Consider the following 20,715-nt stretch of genomic DNA (forward strand, 5'->3'; position numbering starts at 1 on the left):
GGGGTGAAAATAACAGCCTGAAACTCGATGAGGATAAATATCCTCATATTTCTTATGGTCGGGGATTTAAGTTCCGTTTTTTTCAAGTCAAGAAGTTTAGCTGGGATGGGAAAATAGCATAATGATTTGTAGTGAGGATTTATTTGATTGATTTTTTTCAATAAAGGACAAAAATTGGAGTATAATTTCCCGCTGGGGACAAAATTTTGGCCAATTTTTTCAGTGGGAAGGGGTCCCAGTGGGTCTGTGAGAAGGGATTGTCTTTAGAAGTTCTTAACTTTTTTTTTAGTATTAAGCCTAAAATTATTCTTAAAATGTTCTTAATTTCATTTCAAAACTTACAAATTGAAATTAAGAGCATTTTAAGAACATTTTTAGGCTTAAAACTTTTAAGAGTTTTGTTGTGCGATTTCCTCAGAAATTGATGTTTAGGAAATGGTCTTAACTTGTTCTTAATAATTTGGCAATCACTTGATGTTCTTACACAATTTGTCCTTATAAAAAAAACTCGACATTTTTTTGGATGAGCGGAAGCTCAAAAGACTAGAATATCCGCAATGGAAGGAGTTTAATCAGATTTAGCCTAGTATAAAGTTTAAAACATTAATTCTTCTAGTATGACCGTATCTGGTGTCAACAGACCTATTAAGAAACAAATTATTAAACCCCTGTCTCAATATTGAGAAGAATTTTTTCTAACAGAGTCGATGCAGGGCTATCCTTACTAAATTTTGGGGCTCTGTTGTATTCATATGATGCTGGCATCCACTAATGGATCTTTGCTCCTTATACTACTTGTGGTCTTTAACACCCCAGTCTCACAGCCCCGGTGGAACGATTTCCTCAGTGGGGATGAAAATTCCTATTGAAATCTCATTGGGGATAGAGATTTTATTGTTCCAAGGTTAAAAAATCCAGTGGGATGGTTTTGGAGTGCAATTTTTAAACATTGGATCTCGAATGGGGATTAAATCAAAGTCAAATTCCCAGTGGGGCTGAAATTCCAGGATACTTTCCCACCGGGGACAAAATCTTTGCCAAATTTTCCAGTGGGGCTGGGGTCCCAGCGAGGGATGTTCTTTAGAAGTCTGTGATTAATAATAGCATATGTACAACGTGGGATCGGTTTTCTGGTCCATTCTTGAATCAAAAAATGAACATAAACGAACTGGTCACTCGGTAAATTTAAAACAAAAAGAATACGAACAGAGTTATGTTCTTAATATGGTTGGGGTTTTAAAATCGAACGACTATTTTCAGTAATAATAATGATGATTTAAGGCAAAAAACCGTTATAATATGACTAAGCAAACAAAAACACATAAACCGCTTTATTTTTCTGATAATATCATGAGAAAATTCTACAAGACTGATCAGATAAGAATTTCAATCAAAATTTGCCCTTTTATGGTGATTTCTATTTTCAAAGTGTAAGCAAAGAAGTTTTTACAAATATAAACATTTTTTCCAAAATTTCATTTTATCAACTACGTCGTAAAAGTACTTAAAACAAGTTCGTAAGACATATTTTTGTTCCTAATATATATTTTTCCTTTCAAGAAGTTTTAGGCTAACAAGTTGGGTTTGATAATAATTCGATTTGAGAAGTGTATACTACGGTATCACAGCCCTACCTTATCGGCCCTTTTTACGCCGGCCCTTATTGGCGTTATTTTTGGGTTCGTGGCGTAATAAAGACCGGTGTTAAAAGGGCAGGCGTAAAAAGGGCTAAAATTTTGCAATTTTTACTTAAAGACGGCGTTAATTTTTGACAATTTTTTCTCAATTTAAAAGATTCTAGGCATGAAAAAAGGAGGAAAACTATCCATTTTTTTACTTTATATCCAAAACTTCACGAAAATCAATGATTTTCAATGGAATTTTCAACAGTTTAATACTGAAAGATGACATTTTAATGTAAATTTTAGTTAATAATTACTGTTTTGAAGCCTGAATAGCGATTTTTAAAAGTTTTGGCATTATTTACGACCCTAATTGACATAAGCCCAAAATTAGGCTGTGGCAAAATAAGGGCCAGCGTAAAAGGGGCCAGCGTTAAATTAGGGCTGGCGTAAAAAGGGCCGATAAGGTATATGTCAGGAAAAAGAATGTAAAACTGGGGTAAAACCTAAAGATTCTTTACATAAAAAGTTTACCGTCTAAATATCCAGGCTACAGGTGCATATTGCTGTTTGTTAACAGTTGATTATTGCTGATTCAGCATGAAAAATGTATCTGTTTTTGAGATTGCTTGTATTTCTATCAAAGTCCAAGATGTGATAATCACGGTACATGTTTTTTTATAAGAATATCCAAATTTTGTGAAGCCTTCGGATGTTCTTAACTTTTTGGATTTTAAGCCTAAAAATGTTCTTATTTTCTCAATTTTGTGATCATTTTTACCCATTTTCCTAGTCTAGCAAGCTAGACGACTAATTTATACATAGTAGAAATAAAGCAAAAAGTAATGAATGGAACAATTTTAGTCGTCTAGAAACCTTTGTGCACTAACTCCAAACAAAAGGAAAGTGTCAATATTGCAATTATAATTTTTTCCTGCTCAAAATTATTCTTGAGAAAAAAAAATATGCGTGGATTTGTGTATTGAAAGTTTTTCATTTGAGTTGATTTCGTTTTGAGAGTTTGTTGTTGCTTGATAAATTGTTTTCTCGCTACGCAAGTTTCTGCGTAGCTAGCCCCTGTATCTATAAGGCTGGAACACCGGATTCTTCCAGTCGTTTATACAAACTAAATCCCGTATTATTATTATTATTACTATTATTTGAGATATATTTTGATAATGTTTCGATAATGCACTATTTATAAAAGTTTTCCTTCTATCGAAGATAGATTAGGTACACTTTTTCTATTATAATATTAGAACAAGAACTAAAAAAAAATAAGAAAAATTTAATATTAAGTCTCGATGGAATATCTTAGTAAACAATTTTGTAAATATCTTAATAAGAGAGATACACCTTTACTTACCGAGAAATTTTCAAAGTCTTGCAAAACTTTCATTTTGCATTTCTGAAAAATTTGTCGCTTTCCAAGGCGTCTCATGGAAAACCAAAGTAATTTAGGTGAGACTTAGCAAATAGAATCCGGTTTGATTCGATAAAACTTAGGTATAACAAGAGAAATTTTTTAATGTATTATCATCGTTCAGGCTAGATTTAGGATGTGAGAATCTGAGTGGATCTGAAATTATCAAAATCCATGAAAATCAAATAAAAGTCGTCGAAAATCGTAATTAAATAAAATGTTAAAAATATTTTATAAACATGGTATTGAGACCGCTTAAGCCCTAGAGATAGTGATATAGGTTTATCTTACTTAAGTGTTAAGAGATATTCCTTTACTCACCGATAAATTTTTCAAATTTGTGCAAAGAAAATGTTTGTTCATCTGCGTGTTTTGAAAATTTTTCCGCTTTCAAAGATGTCTCGTCAAGGATTTCTGGTATAGAGGACTTAAAGATATACGTAGTTGAAAAAACTTAGAAAGATTAGATCGTGTCCTATATAAAGTAGTTTAATTTTAAGTAAAGAAGCTAAAGTTTAGGGCTTGTAAAAAGCTAATAGTCGTGTAACTAAAAGTCGGCCCGAGAAAAAATATCTAGAAATATGTGATGTTCCCAAGAGAACTATCTTTTGCATTTCATTGACATTGACTTTCAAGTCCATTTTATCATTAATCAGTTTTTCAAATTTTTCATGGATTGATCCCATTGCCCCAATAACGATGGGTATCGTTTTTACTTTTTGTCATGCCCCACAGTTGTTTTATTTCAATAGACAAATCAACATATTTTGTCACTTTCTCGTTTCGTTTCCGTGCGATGTTACAATCGAGTGGCACGGCAATGTCTATGATCTGTACCTCTCGTGTTCGTTTGTTGATGACGATGATATCGGGTTTGTTGTGCGCGACTCTTCTGTCCGTTTGGACAGGAAAGTTCCATAGGATCTTTACATCGTCATTTTCGAGTAGCGGTTCAGGGTCATATTGGTACCATTTGGAAGAGTTAGGTTGGATCATGGCGTGTTTTTCTGCAAGGAGGAGGTGTATGTATCGGCACACATTGTCATGGCGTTGGGTATATTTGGTTGGTGCAAGGACTGGGCATCCTGAGATGACATGGTGGATGGTTTCGGGTTTGGTCTTACAGGCTCTACAGGTGTCGTCATTGGTGGTTTTGAAGATATGTTTTTGGGTGTATTTGGTGGTTATTGCATTTTCTTGGATTGCGCAGATGGTTGATTCGGTAGTTCTTTTCAATGTGGAGGATCTTAGCCATGACAATGAAGCGTCTTTGTCGATGTGGGGTTGGTCTAGCGTGATGAAGAATTGGCCGTGCATGGGTTTTTCTTTGAGGATTTCGAGTTTTTGTTTGGAGCGTTTGGTTTTGACTTGCAATTTCAATTGTGGTTTTGTAAGTTCGTTTGCTTGGTTTTCGTCAATGTTGAGTTCTGCTAGGTACTTCTCAGCTTTTTGGTGGAGGGATTTTGCTCCTCTGTCGGTTTGTGACGTTGATACTAATATCATGAGATGTTCGGTGGAGTTTTTAAGGTATTTACTGTATTGAATGATTTGGTTTTTGTAGAGGTCTGTGATGTTGAGTAAACCTCTTCCTCCATTTCTACGTGGAATGTACACTCGGGCGACGTCGCTTTTTAGGTGGAGCATGTGATGTTGTCGAAGGACGTTTCTTGTTTGACGGTCAATATCTTCAAGCTCGGTCACGGACCAATCTAGAACTTGGAATCCATATGAGATTGATGGTACTGCGAAGGTGTTGATCGCTTGGATGGTGTTTTTGCTGTTTAACGAGGATTTTTAAAATTTTCTTTACTCGGGTAAAGTATTCAGCTCGGAACTTGCGGCGCATTTGCTTCTTGTCGATCTCATTAGATTGTAGCATTCCGAGGTATTTGTATTGGTCGCGTAGATCAAGTGCTTTGATGGTTTCTTCACTTTGGAGAATAATATCGTTTCCCCGGGTCAACTTTCCTTTTCGAACTGACATGATGTTGCATTTGTCAAGTCCAAATTGCATGTGGATGTCGTTGCTGAACATTGACACGATTTCGAGGAGGTCTTGGAGATGTTCGTCATTGTTGGCGTACAATTTTCAGGTCATCCATGAAAAGCAGGTGGCTGATAGTTGTGCGATTGTTTCTCGGGCCAATTGAGTAGCCGATGGATGTTTCTTTTGATAAGCCAAGAGAGCGGTAGAAGGCTTATGACGAAATTCAGCCCAGATGGACAATCTCCTTGAAAGATGCCGTTGTGGATATTAATAGGCTCTGAAGATATAGTGCTGTTTTGCGTTGTGATATTTAGAGTTGTTTTCCATTTTGTCATTGTAGTTGAAAAGAAGTTTATAAGTTTGTGTGGGAATTTGTGTATTTCTAGTGATCTCCTCAGCCAATCGTGGGGTACAGAATCGAAAGCTTTTCGGTAATCGATCCATGCTGTTGACAGATTACGTTTTGATTTCTTTGCGTTTCCAAGTATCATGTCGTCAATCAGGAGTTGGTCTACGGTTCCTTGGTTTCCTGAGATACCACCTTTTTGCTCTTCGGGGAGTAGATTGAAGGTGTCGAGATGAGACTTCATCCGTTTTGTAATTATACTTGTCATTATTTTGTATGTGATTGGCAAGCAAAGTGATGGGTCTGTAGTTCGATGGGATCTCGGTTTGTGGTTTCTTAGGTACGAGTGTTGTTCTGCCCGTGGTGAACCATTCAGGAATTGATTGTGGATTATCGACCATTGCGTTGTACACGATCGTTTTCTGATCGTAGATGGAGTTAAACTTGTTCCACCAGAAGTTTTGCAAGCTGTCAACACCGGGGCTTTTCCAGTTGGCAAAGTTTTTAATAGCCTCCGATATTTCATCTTTGGATATGGGTTGGAACTCGTAAGGTTGGATGTTGATGGTTTCTTCGTATTCAGCGATCCACGGTGCTTGGCCGTTGTAATTTGCTTCGGTACCTAGGATTGGTCGCCAGAAGTTTTCGATTTCTTGCTTTGACGGTGATTTGTCGATTGGAATGCTGGTACCTCTCAAGCTCTTGTAGAATTTATCAGGGCTGTTGACGAAGTCTCTGTTTTCTGTGTACTGTTTTGCTCGTGACTTGTAGCGCTTAAGTCGGTTGTTTTTTGCAAGAAGCTTTTGTTTCAGACGTTCGCAGGTGGTTACGCGATCTCGTTCGTTGTTGATGTTGTGTTTTCGTCTGAGACGGTCGTTGTTTTTTTTCATTTTTGTCGATGGGTTGTCTGCGTTCATCTGTTCGACTTGGCTGATTTCCTTGCGGATTTCGAGGATTTTTGAATCAAGACGTTTGACCCATGCTTGTTTCCTTTTTGATGCTTCTTTGTTGGTTATGATACATTGTTTTCGCAGATTGGCGTGTTCTATCGCAGTAAGTGCAAACGCATACGTCATTTCGTTGATTTGTGAGATGTCGTTGCATTGATGGCGATTGACGTCAATTATTTCGTTAACAATGTCACAGCTTCGTGAAAGTTTTTTCAAATCAAATTTCGATGGTTTCCGAAATTTTTCCCTTTTTTCAAAAGGAGTCAATTTTGAAATGATAAAATGTTCTTCAAATCTTGTTTGAACGTTTTCCCCATCGTCTCCTTGAACTCTGATGACATTTCCTTATTATTATTATTAGTATTGGTATTATTAGTATTACACGCATTATAAACGACTCCAGTCTACCCATTTTCCTTAAAAATCGGGTGTTTTCGAGTCTGCAAAGCCTTTAAATGTTCTTAACTAGTTCTTAGCCTTATGTTCTTATATAGTTTATTCTTATAATAAAACGTGTAGTGTTTTCGACTATTTGAAGCATCGTACAGTAGAACATCTTTCAGATCATTTTATCTTTCAGACAAATTTTAGTGTCATCCGAAACATCAAGCATGAACTCATATCAATACAGAGATCTTACAGATAATGAAGATCCTTAACTATGCCTTAACCTATTATGCAATCAATAGTGTTTAACAACGGAATAAGGTTTTTACAGAGCTTTAATCTCCTTAATTTAAAGCTTATTCCATTTAAATCATGAAACATTAGAGAACAGCTGTTATTCAGTTATAGACATGCATGCAGAGATTTTTTTTCTATGCTGCTGCTAGCAAGCGCCTGCAGATAAAATTCGAACCATATAAGGACAAAAAACTGTAATCGGGATTAAGGGTTGCATAGTAATATCTTAATTCACTATATTTGCAAGCACTATATTTGCAAGCAATACAATCCTTGTTAAATCGTATTCAAAGTTTGCATTTATAATACAAATAAATAGGTGAATGCAAATAATTGTTTTTTTATAAGAAAAATTAATATAAGAACATAAGGGTTCGGTGGCCAAAATATTAAGAACAAGTTAAGAACATTTTTAAAGGCTTCGTGGGCTCCAAAACGCTTGTTTTCTAAGGAAAATGGACAAAAATACTAAAAAAATGCATTTTTTGGCTTGAAACCCGAGTTTAGTTAAGAACATCTGAAGGCTTCCAAAATTTTAGATGTTCTTATTAAAAAAACGTGTATTGTAATATGAGGAAATGTAAATAAATAGGCTTTTGAAAACTTTATAACGGGTATCCCGTTGTGTTTTGATACCTCCCTTCGCATCTAAATCCGAAAAAAAACTGTATAATTTGGATAAAGTCGATGCGAGAACTCCCTTCCTAACAAAACCAATGCTTTTAGTGCAAAATAAAGTATATGAACAAAAACAGCCTCCGTGACCAAGTCTAAAATTATTTTATATTGATTATTCCTGCTATTTACAGCTTGGTTTACCTAGATGCTTTTAAAACCAGGGTTGGTAATTTTTTATCTACGTGTAATATACTTGAATTGAGAAAGGAAGCACGCTGTCTTTGTGTAAGGGTGCATACCAGTTTGTCGGTATGTCGGCATTGACATTTTTTACGTCGGTATTTCGATGATGAACAAAACATTTGTCGGGATTTCGGTGTTTGAGATGCTTTTCGGTGACGGAAAATGTTAAATTTTCGATCGGTGATGCGGTAGTTTTACTTAAAACGTCGGAGAAACGGTGCTAAATCAAGGGCTATTTCTCAGAGAAATGCCTTTTCTGTAAAACTCACGAATGCCTTGTTTCATCTTTAATAAACCTTTTTCAAGACATTATTTATCCACTTGGAAATGAAATTCAACTTTCGTCGACAGCTTGAAAAAAATGTTGGTGTCGGTATTTCGTAAAAAAATGTGTCGGTATTGCGGTGATTTTGTGAAAGACTGTCGGTATTTCGGTGTCCAGGACCCTCGTACGTCCCCCACTTTGTGATGATGTTGGGTCAGGGGGGGGGGGTCGGTACTAAAATCTCAGACATCATGACATTTAATGACGTGGTGGTACTGCAAAAAAGCTCAAAAATAATTTTAGTACCATGTGTACTAAAATACCAAAAAGGGTGGTCCCTTAAAGAAATTTTTGAGAAATTTTAGTATTTTGTTCTAAAATCAGCCAAAATGGAGCATTTTTTTAACAATTTTGGAAAAAATTTAATTTTTTTTTTCAGGAATTTTCGAAAAAATCTTCAGAAATCTTTTAGAATTTTTCAATTTTTTAAATATTTTTTAAAGATATTTTTATGTACAGTTCAGCAGTTTAGTAATAAAATTATATTATTTTTGCAGATTGATGGACTAAATTCGACTAGGTTTGTAACAATGACCCAATTTTGGTAAATTTAAAGCCATAAAAGGGCAAAATATGGGTGGTATCTATGTTAAATTGCTCAAAATAATTTTAGTACATGTGTACTAAAATAACATTTTCGAAAAATAGGTGGGGGTATGTCAAAAATTAGTGAAAATCCTTTTAGTACTCATGTATGTCTTACATTTTAGTACTGACCCCCCCCCCCCTGGTTGGGTAGGTAAACCAGTACACGAGTCTAAATATTTAACATCAAAAAGTATGAACGCTAAGGAAACAAAAAATTTTAGGATTTATACCACTACACCGCATCGCCAGAGTTTCCTTAATATCATGCATGAAAAGTATTGCTCAATAATGTTCCATTACTATTCTTGTGGAGATATTACGAATTTTTAATTTCTACACACATACTTTATTGCAATGGTTACTTATCCTCAATATTATTTGAAGGAAAATCTAAAAAAGAAACGAAAAATTCAAAGATTTTGAACAATTTCCAATTAAAACATAATATCAATTTTCATTCATTCATCCATTTGGATAATTGTCATTCCAAGGATAATTTCGTTGTCTGGTTATTTAGTTTTCGCTGTTGATGGATGATTAATTCTCTGAGTGAAAGATTTGCCACTCAACAATGGGTGCTTTTTCACTACGCTAGATTTATAAGTGGTTCTCATCAACGGTCCTTTTCATAAACTTCTAAGGGTTGTAAAAAATATACAATTAAGATTCGTGCTTAACATCAGATTTTGCCCAGATTTTGATCGCTTCTTACCATCATTCCAGATTTAACGTCGAAAATTGGTCATTAAACCTTTTGTCCTCCAAAAGAGGGGTAGACCTCTCTTGGCTTAATGACCAATTAAGTGAAAAAGGTTGTTTGCCATAAAAGTAGCAGAATGTGCAGTGGGATTCTTTTGTAAAAAATTGGTCATATGGGAAAAGTGTTTTCTCTCCCGATAGAGTTGAAGAGCAAACTTTCATCTGTATTGATTTGATACAAAAGACGAGGAATCTTGTCACAGAAAATGAAGGCTGTAATCTTAAATCCATTGATATACGAGTAGAGGATTTTTAATAAAATTTTCTGCAAATTCAAAGGGTCGTAAACGCTTTGAAAACTATTTTGGGAGTCAGTAATGCTTTCCTATCAATTTTCTTTGTTTCAGCTAATCGATTTTCGCCAGACAGTCTCAGTGAAAAACCACCCTTTAAATCATCCATCGACTTCATTCGTTACATCCAATAAGTTATTCATGATATGCACCATTGCAATGTCTTTCACGGATCGAACAGATGATTGGTGGCAAGTGAAGTATTGACTGAATTTACGTCACTTTCAACCAATCAGCTATTGGGTCCGTGATATAATGTCCTATGTGTATGATTCAGAGCTTCTTATTTCCCGTATAAGAATTAAGATGCCTGGCCCACGTGGTTCTCGTAAAAACACTTGATTGAAACAAACAAACATCCAGGACTACGAAAATATGAAACGTGAAAACAAAAAAAGCAGATTCCATCCGTCATCCGAAATATGGTACAAATTTCAAGATATCATATTTGGTAGCCTGAGAAAGCTGAAGTTCGTTAACCAACAAATAAATGAAAAACATATAACCCGGGACGAACTACTTCAACAGCTAGAAGAGCAAAATGAGTCAATCCCACGCAAGTTTTTATCAATGAGTGCTAGAAATCCATTCCCAAAACAATATTGCTTTTGGTCAGTGCTGCAGTCTCTATAGCCCATATATTTGAAGAAGTGCTCGCAGTGCCCCCCCCCCAGCAGCCGATTTTTTTGATATTTTTTTTTGGGGGGAGGGGCGAAATACGAAAGTCTTTTATTACTAATTTCGGCGCCCCTTTGCTTTTTTGCACCTTAAAATTGGCAGTTTTCAAGCAAAAAAAGAGAAAATGCCTAAAAATTTTCGTGCTCGCTTTGCTCGCGTAGTGTTTACAAAGATATTTTCTTTTAATAGGGGGCGTCAAAATCAAAATTTCCTCAAATTGCCTCCCCAAATTGCCCGAATTTTAGTCGACCCACCACGCTACTGAGGAACAACCAACACCATGATATTCTCTGGCGTCCATCAGAACTTAAATGGAGCTTGGAATACACATGGACGACGTTGATTATGTAGAATTTGAGGATGGCATAGATGTGGAGAACATGATTCCGGAAATAAATGGAGACAGTAAATGTACAAGTTAAAAAATCTTCTTCTATCAGCTAACAGCTCTAATTTCAATGTTATGAAAACTACGCGACTAGCGCACCATTATGGACGCAGACAAGAAGACTGGAACCGAGACATGTAGACTAAATGTCCGGCAACGACAAAAGTAAACAAAAGCGAGAAAACGAAAGTGGTCGTCAAACTATCGACAGATTAATTCTTAGAATTCATAAAATTTCTCGATGATTCGTTCAACTAAATACGTTTATCTACATCTAAACTCACATGCTACGAACATGCTACGAGGAAGCTTAAATTCACCTTGCAAATTAATGGAAAATGGATAACGAATCGAATAAATGTAGTTTTGTTAGAAAATGGAATTTCCTTGAGTAATTTATCTTTAACTGCTGAATTCGTTAACCTTATCGAGGTCCGAACTGCCATTAAGCTAAATGCAAGGAAACTCAAACTCTTCTCGCATATTCAAATGGGATCTCGAATCGAATGATTGTGGATTGGAAAATTCATGGAATTTCTTCAAACATAAACGAATCTATCAATTCATCAAGATCTTAACTATCATCATTAAACTAATAACGAAGCTCAAACCCGTCTCGCACATTGATTGAAAGTGGGTCTCGAATAAAATGTTTGTGGGACGTTTGATTTATTCTAAAAATTCCTAAACTTTATTGATAAATCGTTTTACTAAAACTATTTATCCAAAATTGAACTCACATGCTACGAGGAAGTTTAAATTCGTCTCACATAATCATTCAAATGGGATCTCGAATCGAATAATTGTGGTTTGGAAAATTCATGGAATTTCTTCGAATAACTTGTTTAACAACTGAATATATTAGTTTATGAAATGAGGAAGCTCGAATTTGTCTAGCATGTTGATTTAAATGTGATCTCGAATATAATATTTGGTACAAAATAATGCAAAAACCTTTAAGTGATTCATGCGAACTATTATTTAAATGTATCGAGATATAATCGTTGGGTTCAAAATATTTTGTGGTATTGCAAGCCCAAAAAATGATCGGTGGTGAAATAAGGCCGACGTAAAAAGGACTGGTATTAGGTACATAAACTTACTAGTCATGAGGTTGCTTTGAGATCCAAACCCAGCTTGCACAAAACGTTGTTCCAACGTTCATCCAACGTTATATGGACGTTGTGAACATTAAATAAACGTTAAAACAACGTTGTGTGCCAGCTGGGAAGAAAACAGATTCAAAGAAACATGATGATAGGGTGAGTGTAACCAAAAAATTCACTCAACTCTGGTAATTTTCTACTTGCAACCTACGAAAAAAAATTGGCTTTCTAAAAGAAACAGTATGAGTCTTTCAAACAAGATATGGACGTGTACTCGTATATACGTCACTTTCCCCCGATATTTTTTTCCCGATAAGGTATCTAATTTTCATGACCGGCTTTATACGTTTCAATGAGTTTAAGCATTCGGAAAAATTATATTTCCCTGAGAAAAGTAGCATGAAAGATACCCTTGACCGGAATGAAAAGTCGTTTCCGCATAAAGCAGAAGAAGAGATTTTCGCCGAGTTTTTACATGAGGCGTTCAAAGCAAGGAGTTGAAACAAGTTTTTGAATGTCACCGCTTTTGAAAATATTGTCCCCATATGACTTTCCACAACTTCTAGGTAGTTAATGTTTCGCCTCCAGGCCCCCTTGTTTTGAACCTGGGTTCAAGGAGATATTTAACAAATTTCTTCTTAAACACCAGAGGCAGAAAATGGCCTTTTCTTTCCCATATGCTCAGCAACCTGATAGTTATTACCTGTTAGCTAGTATTTTTCATTCCATCACAAACTTTTATTAAACTTTCGGAAAAAATAATTTTATGGTATTCTTGCATGGAACGACAAACAATTGATTTCAAATGGTTGTCCAGCTAGGATAAATTTTCCAAATCTTCTTGGACATTTTGAAGATAAATTCACCGACCAAAATGTCAACCTTAACATTGAAAAAAAAAATCTCTTTCCTTCGTAATTTGGCTCCTTTAAAAGATAACCAAAAATACAAAAGAGTCAGTGTAACTGAAGATATTATACAAACAGAGAGGCTACTGCTCAAAGAATGGGCAGATAAAGCAAAATATCTCAACTTGGATGATCCTGAGTGGGTTTGGCGCGTTAGAGGGGATTCAAAAAACGGGTATTACCTCAAGAAGTTCCCGCGAAATCAAAACTACTAAATCCCGTAATCACAAACAAAAAATACACAAACAAATATTAAAAATACGGAAAAACCTAAAAAGAGGTTACAGAACGTTTGAAAAAACCTAGACATCATATACACGAACGCTGATCAGCTCACAAAGAAAAGTAAGAAAGAGCTTGTTGAGATAGTGACCAAATCAAAACCTCACATCATAGCAATATACGAAGTAAAACCGAAAAATTGGAAGAGGGAACGTCTCATTGAGGACTTTACCATTCAGGGATATTCAGCACCTTTCGAAACGAATGCACTAAATAAAGTTGGCCATTGAATCGTCATTGTAACACATGTTGTCGAAATAAGATTCAAGACTGAATTCCAAGAAGCTTGCATGGTCGAAATTAAGTTACAAGGTAATGACACTTTGTTATTTGGGTGCATGTATAGAAGTCCTACCAACACAGAGACATCTGCTAAAAATAATGCTTCACTCAACCTACTACTTAGGGAAATTGGCATGAATAATAAGTATACTAAAAAAACTACTGAAACTAAGGACCGAATTTGTCCCACTTTCAGCAACGAAACGATCCTTTGGGAAAAGAGAAAGATTTGCAATAAATCAGCAAATCCAAGACTATCTTAAAGAAAAGCGGCGTCTTCATCGAAAGTGGATACGATCGATCGGTACAAGTAGAGAGGAACTGTCTAGAGTTGAGTATGTGATTGCACGGAACCAAGTTAACAGAAAGATAACACAAGTAAAAAGGGAGCTTGAAAAACGGATATGTGGGCAAGCAAAGAGGAGTCCAAAAAAAAATTGGAGACATGTTCGTAGCTCCATGAAAACAAAATCTGGGATCTCGACTCTCCTGCGCAACCCAAAGGATAAATCTTGTCTTCGCTATACGGACGATGACAAAGCTGATATACTACAGGATCAGTTCTGTAGTCTATTCACCCAAAGAGCCCAATGATAGTCTTCCGGAGTTTCACGCACCGATTCTAAAGTAGAGTTTAATCTCACTTTGGAAATGGTCAAAAAAGAAGTTAAAGGTCTCAACCCAAATAAGTCAATTGGTCCGGACAAAATTCATCCAATTATGTTGAAGGAGCTAGCCGACTACATAGCTGTCCCGCTCCACAAAATCATGACTAAATCATTTGATGTAAGCACTCTGCCAGACGGATGGAAGTTTGCACATGTGTCACCAAAAAGGACTGGCTTTTAGAATTTCATCCGAACAAGTGTCATGTTTTAACACTGGGTATATTTTGGAACATCAAATATACCCATCCCTATACCATAACAGGATCTGTTCTAGAACATGTTCACCAAGTAAAAAATCTAGGAGTGATAATCGATAGTGACCTGACCTTTGAAGCCCATATATTTAGTAAAATCAAGAAAGCTAACTCCATCGTTGGCTTGATTAACAGGAGCTTCGAATTTCTCTCACCAGATATGTTTCGAACGCTTTTCATTGCATTTGTCAGACCCCATTTGGAATATGCACATGTAGTATGGTCTCCAAGGCTAATCAAACATATCAATGCAATCGAGGGCGTCCAACGAAGACCTACAAGGCTAGTTAGTTGCTATAGAAACTACTCATACGAAGATCAGCTACGACTCATCAATCTACCCAGCCTAAGACCAGGCGACAAGTTGGTGATATGGTGGAAGTTTTCAAGAACCTCCACATTTATGACGAGTCTATAAGATCAGAGAAATTTACTCCTCGGACACGACCACGATGTCAGCATGATTACGAGCTTCAAAGGAACTTTGCTAATGACGGTATGAGAGGCTACCAAAGCAACTCTCTTTTTTACAGAAGTGTAAAACCTTAGAATGATATTGTTGAAGCACCATCCTTACAAGTCTTCAAAGAGCGTTTGATAAAAGAATGGGAGGAAAAACTTTATAAAATATAAAATCAAAAGTTCTGTTTCATAGGGGTCAATAGCGTGGTTACTAAAAGAGGTAACGAGTGGTAACGAGTGGTAACGAGTGGTAACGATGTGGTAACGAGTGGTAACGAGGTGGTAACGAGGTGGTAACGAGTGGTAACGATGTGGTAACGAGGTAACGAGTGGTAACCAGTTGAAAACGGTGGCCCTAAGTTTCCAAAATTGAATTTCTCGATTCTGGTGTTTTTGCAACAGATGCTGATGGCTCTTGAGGTTCTGCAACAGGACCTGGCAGATCTGGTAAATGTGCAGTAGGAATTGGAGATTTAGGCGAATGTTATGGTGGAGTTGATGGATCTGGTGAATGTGATGGTAAAGTTGGTTGTTTGGGTGAGTGAAATGGTGGAATTGATGGTTCTGGTGAATGTGAATCAAAGATTGATGGTTCTGGAGGTTCTGCATCAGGAGTTGGCGATTCTGGGGAATGTGCATCAGGAGTTAGTGATTCTGGTGAATATAATGCTGGTGTTGATGGATCTGATGAATCCAATGGTGGAGTTGGTGATTTTGGTGAATGTGCATCAGGAGTTGATGCTTCTGGTGAATGTACAGCAGGAGTTGGTGGTTCTGGTGAATGTACAGCAGGAGTTAGTGGTTCTGGTGAATGTACAGCAGGAGTTGGTGGTTTTGGTATATGTGCAGCAGGAGTTGATGCTTCTGGTGAATGTGCAGCAGGAGTTGGTTGTTCTGATGAATATGCATCAGGAGTTGCTGGTTCTGGTGAATGTGCAGCAGGAGTTGTTGATTCTGGCGAATGTGAAGCGGGAGTTGGTAATTCTGGTGAATGCAATGGTGGAATTGGTGGTTTTAGTGATTGTACAGCAGGAGTTGGTGATTCTGGTGAATGTGGAGCAGGAGTTGGTGGTTCTGGTGAACGCAATGGTGGAGTTGGTGGTTCTAGTGAATGTACAGCAGGAGTTGGTGATTCTGGTGAATGTACAGTAGGAGTTGGTCATTCTGGTCAATGTGCAGCAGGAGTTGGTGGTTCTGGCGAATGTGCAACAGGAGTTGGTGGTTCTGGTGAATGTGCAACAGGAGTTGATGGTTCTCGTGAATGTGATGGTAAAGTTGGTTATTTTGGTGAATGCAATGGTGGAGTTGATGGTTTTGGTGAATGTGCAGCAGGAGTTGGTGGTTCTGATGAGTGTGCCGCAGGAGTTGGTGGTTCTGGTGAATGTGCAGCAGGAGTTGGTAATTCTGGTGAATGAAATTATGGAGTTGGTGGTTCTGGTGAATGTACAGCAGGAGTTGGTGGTTCTGGTGAATGTGCAGCAGGACTTGGTGATTCTGGTGAATGTGTAGCAGGAGTTGATGGTTTTGGTGAATGTGCATCAGAATTTGATGGTTGTGGTGAATATAATGCTGGTGTTGATGAATCTGGTGAATGTAATGATGGAGTTGGTGGTTCTGGTGAATATACATCAGGAGTTGATGGTTTTGGTGAATGTGCATCAGGATTTGATGCTTCTGGTGAATGCGATGATAGAGTTGGTTCTTTTGGTGAATGCAATGGTGGAGTTGATGGTTCTGGTGAATGCAATGGTAAAGTTGGTTGTTTTGGTGAATGCAATGGTGGAGTTGATGGTTTTGGTGAATGCAATGGTGGCATTGATGGTTGTGGTGAATGTGCTGTAGGAGTTGATAGTTGTGGTGAATTTGCAGCAGGAGTTAATATACTGATAAGTTGATATTGAGCACGTTCATTAACTAGCGAAAAATTTCAGATTCACCATAACTGTATTTTCATTACAACCATGAATGACATCTCAATAACAATTTATCAAAATATTAACTCCTGCTGCAAATTCAGCAGAACTATCAACTCCTACCACCATTCATCACAACCTTCAATGCCACCATCAAATTCACCAGAACCATCAATGCCAACATCAAATTCACCAGAACTGTCAAATCCTGCAGCACATTAACCAGAACCATCAACTCCTGCTGCACATTCACCAGAACCACCAACTCCTGCTGTACATTCACCAGAACCACCAACTCCTGCTGCACATTCACCAGAATCACCAACTCCTGCTGCACATTCACCAGAACCACCAACTCCTGCTGAACATTCACCAAAACCATCAACTCCACCATTGCATTCACCAAAACCATCAACTCCACCATTGCATTCACCAAAACCACCAACTCCTGCTGCACATTCACCAGAATCACCAACTCCTGCTGTACATTCACTAGAACCACCAACTCCACCATTGCATTCACCAGAACCACCAAGTCCTGCTGCACATTCACCAGAAGCATCAACTCCTGATGCACATTCACCAGAATCGCCAACTCCTGATGCACATTCACCAGAACCACTAACTCCTGCTGTACATTCACCAGAATCACCAACTCCTGTTGCACATTCACCAGAATCACCAACTCCTGCTGTACATTCACCAGAATCACCAACTCCTGCTGTACATTCACCAGAACCACTAACTCCTGCTGTACATTCACCAGAACCACCAACTCCTGCTGTACATTCACCAGAAGCATCAACTCCTGATGCACATTCACCAAAATCACCAACTCCACCATTGGATTCATCAGATCCATCAACACCAGCATTATATTCACCAGAATCACTAACTCCTGATGCACATTCCCCAGAATCGCCAACTCCTGATGCAGAACCTCCAGAACCATCAATCTTTGATTCACATTCACCAGAACCATCAATTCCACCATTTCACTCACCCAAACAACCAACTTTACCATCACATTCACCAGATCCATCATAATATTCGCCTAAATCTCCAATTCCTACTGCACATTTACCAGATCTGCCAGGTCCTGTTGCAGAACCTCAAGAGCCATCAGCATCTGTTGCAAAAACACCAGAATCGAGAAATTCAATTTTGGAAACTTAGGGCCACCGTTTTCAACTGGTTACCACTCGTTACCTCGTTACCACATCGTTACCACTCGTTACCACCTCGTTACCACTCGTTACCACATCGTTACCACTCGTTACCACTCGTTACCACTCGTTACCTCTTTTAGTAACAACGGTCAATAGACCTGCGAAATATATTGCAGGGGGATGAATTCTTTAAAATTCCGAAGCAGAAATTCATGGATTTCCGATACCAAAAAAATTTCAGCATTCCGAAATACCGAAGGAGATTTTCCCCGATTTCGAAGAAAAAAGGGTCGATTTCCGCAATTCCTGTTCCTGATGTTTTTATAAAGTACACTTTTTTTATTCTCATTTGTTGACTTAAAAGAGCGCTCAGAATTAACATTGAGTTATTAGTTCTAAATGTTTAGGTACCGCTCCTTAATAATCGGAATCGATTATTTCTAATGGCGGATCGCCGTAAACATCGTAAAGTGAGCCCATAATCTTTATTGTTTCTAATATAAACGATTCCGATGCATGTACCTTACAGATCATGGATGGTTATGGGCGTTTATTGATGAAAACGCCCGTTCGTGTTTAATGTTATTTTCATATCACTTGGTCTGATGGCGGCAAGAATTTACGGTTCTTCCCATCTGGAGGAGAAATTTGACTCACGTGATGTTGTACGCAATGACGCATACGTCATCGATTTCGAGAAGACTTTGGCTACTCAATTATAAAGGCCGGTCGCACTTGCGCGCACTGTGATCTCACCTTGGGGCTTCAATCCTTTTTGCTTGGAAAAAAAGATTACGTCATAAAAATTTAGCGTGCGCTCGAAAAAAAGGTTGAATACATTTCAACTTTTTTCAACTGTTACTTCAGATTGCGCAAACGGAACCGTTTCATTTTCATTTTGGCCAATAGCGTGGAAGCTTTGATCGAAAAAGTGTGATCGCAGCACGGGCAATTGGAGACCAGCCTTAAGTCAAGTTACGATGTAAACATCATAAACAATGACGTCACTTTCGATTATTTCGATTTTGGACATTTTCAATATTTAATAGTTTAGGAAATATTGTTATCTATTTGGTACCGTCGCTGATCTGGTATTTCGAAGTTTTTAGTTATTTTGCTTTTGGCGGCCGCCTTTTTCAGAGGCGGCCGCCTTTTACAAAGAGCGGCCGCCTATAATACTGGCGGCCGCCTTTTATAATAAGTGGTCACCCTTTTCCTTCGAAAAAGGAGGCCGCCCTTTGTAACTGGTGCCCACTCTTTATAACAGGCGGCCGCCCTTTAAAAACGCGACCGCTATTTACAAAGGGCGGCCACGTTTTATAAAAGGCGGCTGCGTCTTTTACCGCCTTTTTCATAATCTGGTCTGTGAAATACAAGAGTCGTCAATGTTATTTTGTACTAGGACTAGCACTAGCTATTTTGTTTGAAAGTTGTCAGGATTGATGATGATTCTGTCCCAGATTCTGAAAATAGCAAAAAGCAATCTAAAAACAGTATTTATAACTTGTCATATCCTGATTCCTCCATGTTTTGGTCTTCTTCGCCAAGATTCCTTCTCACCACACTCACCACATACATAAAATCACATGGGTAGCTACCATGTTTGTTTATGTTTAGCCAATACATTTCACAGACCAGATTATGAAAAAAGCGGTAAAAAACGTGGCCGCCCTTTATAACTGACGGCCGCCCTTTATAAATAGCGGCCGCGTTTTTAAAGGGCGGCCGCCTGTTATAAAGAGTGGGCGCCAGTTACAAAGGGCGGCCTCCTTTTTCGAAGGAAAAGGGTGACCACTTATTATAAAAGGCGGCCGCCTATAATATTATAGGCGGCCGCTCTTTGTAAAAGGCGGCCGTGGATTATAACTGGCGGCCGCCTCTGAAAAAGGCGGCCGCCAAAAGCAAAATAACTAAAAACTTCGAAATACCAGATCAGCCACGGTAATTTAAGGATCATTTAAAAGATTTCTTTCGAAAGAAAATCATTTCAATTACACTTGGAGGTTTCTGGGGAATTCGTAAATAGTAAACTGCATACTGGTACAGTCTGCTAGACATTAATATGGTAATATTTGCTCTTCATCTTTGATTCTTTCTTCAGTGATTAAATTGACACATATGCGATAAAATTTATATTATGGGTCTTCAGAGGTTAATATTTTCTTTGAAAACTCAACCTCTTATACTCAGGGTGCTTTTTTTGACGTATACGTGATCGTACCAGAGACACACAATCATTTGGGGGTCATTTTGATTTTGTGTAAAGGCAATATCACAGATTCAAAAATGTCGTACTTTCAGTCATCACAGGCAAAAAAATGAATATCGCAAAAAAATATTATATTGATATTGTTTTCAAAAACCCGTGAAGCTTCTGATTGGTCAAGCACTGAAATTCTATTGTAATGTCACGTGACTTAGGTAGGATTTCCTACCTAACCTCGGCACAATTTTCAGCCAAAGCACGATATCTAGCCCTTCGGGCTTTCTATGGGCGATACTACCTTATGCAAATTGAATGTTTCGTTTCCATAATAATGAAAGTTACGTAACTTAGTCAAGTTCAAAATTACTAACGCTAATTCTAATTTCAAACCTTTTCCGCGAATTTTACGTAGTTAGAGCCAGGCCCGGCGGAACAATCGTTAGAGTGGGGAGGCTGAAGACTCAAAATGAGATAAAATTCGCTAGGAATTTAAGGAGAAAACCTCATATGCTCAAAAGGAAGGAGGGTAAAGTCTCCCCAGTCTACCCACTTCCGCCGAAC

General features: G+C 37.7%; 2 protein-coding genes across 2 annotated transcripts in view; one reads left to right on the plus strand and one right to left on the minus strand.

The window, feature by feature from the left end:
• The window catches only part of LOC136817585 (telomerase protein component 1-like), a 108,715-nt gene extending 88,577 nt beyond the window's left edge, over nucleotides 1-20,138 (minus strand). Inside the window, exon 1 of the mRNA XM_067073910.1 lies at nucleotides 20,126-20,138. The gene's annotated coding sequence lies outside the window, so the exon portion shown is untranslated. The remainder of the gene's footprint in view (nucleotides 1-20,125) is intronic.
• On the plus strand, nucleotides 10,828-17,826 carry LOC136817570 (uncharacterized PPE family protein PPE12-like). Its single transcript, XM_067073893.1, has 4 exons — nucleotides 10,828-10,921; nucleotides 15,689-16,264; nucleotides 16,319-16,723; nucleotides 17,636-17,826. The coding sequence occupies exons 1-4, from the start codon at nucleotides 10,828-10,830 to the stop codon at nucleotides 17,824-17,826; spliced, it is 1,266 nt and encodes a 421-aa protein (XP_066929994.1).
• Nucleotides 20,139-20,715: the final 577 nt, after the last annotated feature.

The sequence above is a fragment of the Clytia hemisphaerica genome, unplaced genomic scaffold (assembly GCF_902728285.1).
Source record: "Clytia hemisphaerica strain Z4C2 unplaced genomic scaffold, Clytia hemisphaerica genome assembly, whole genome shotgun sequence".
Classification (NCBI taxonomy): domain Eukaryota; kingdom Metazoa; phylum Cnidaria; class Hydrozoa; order Leptothecata; family Clytiidae; genus Clytia; species Clytia hemisphaerica.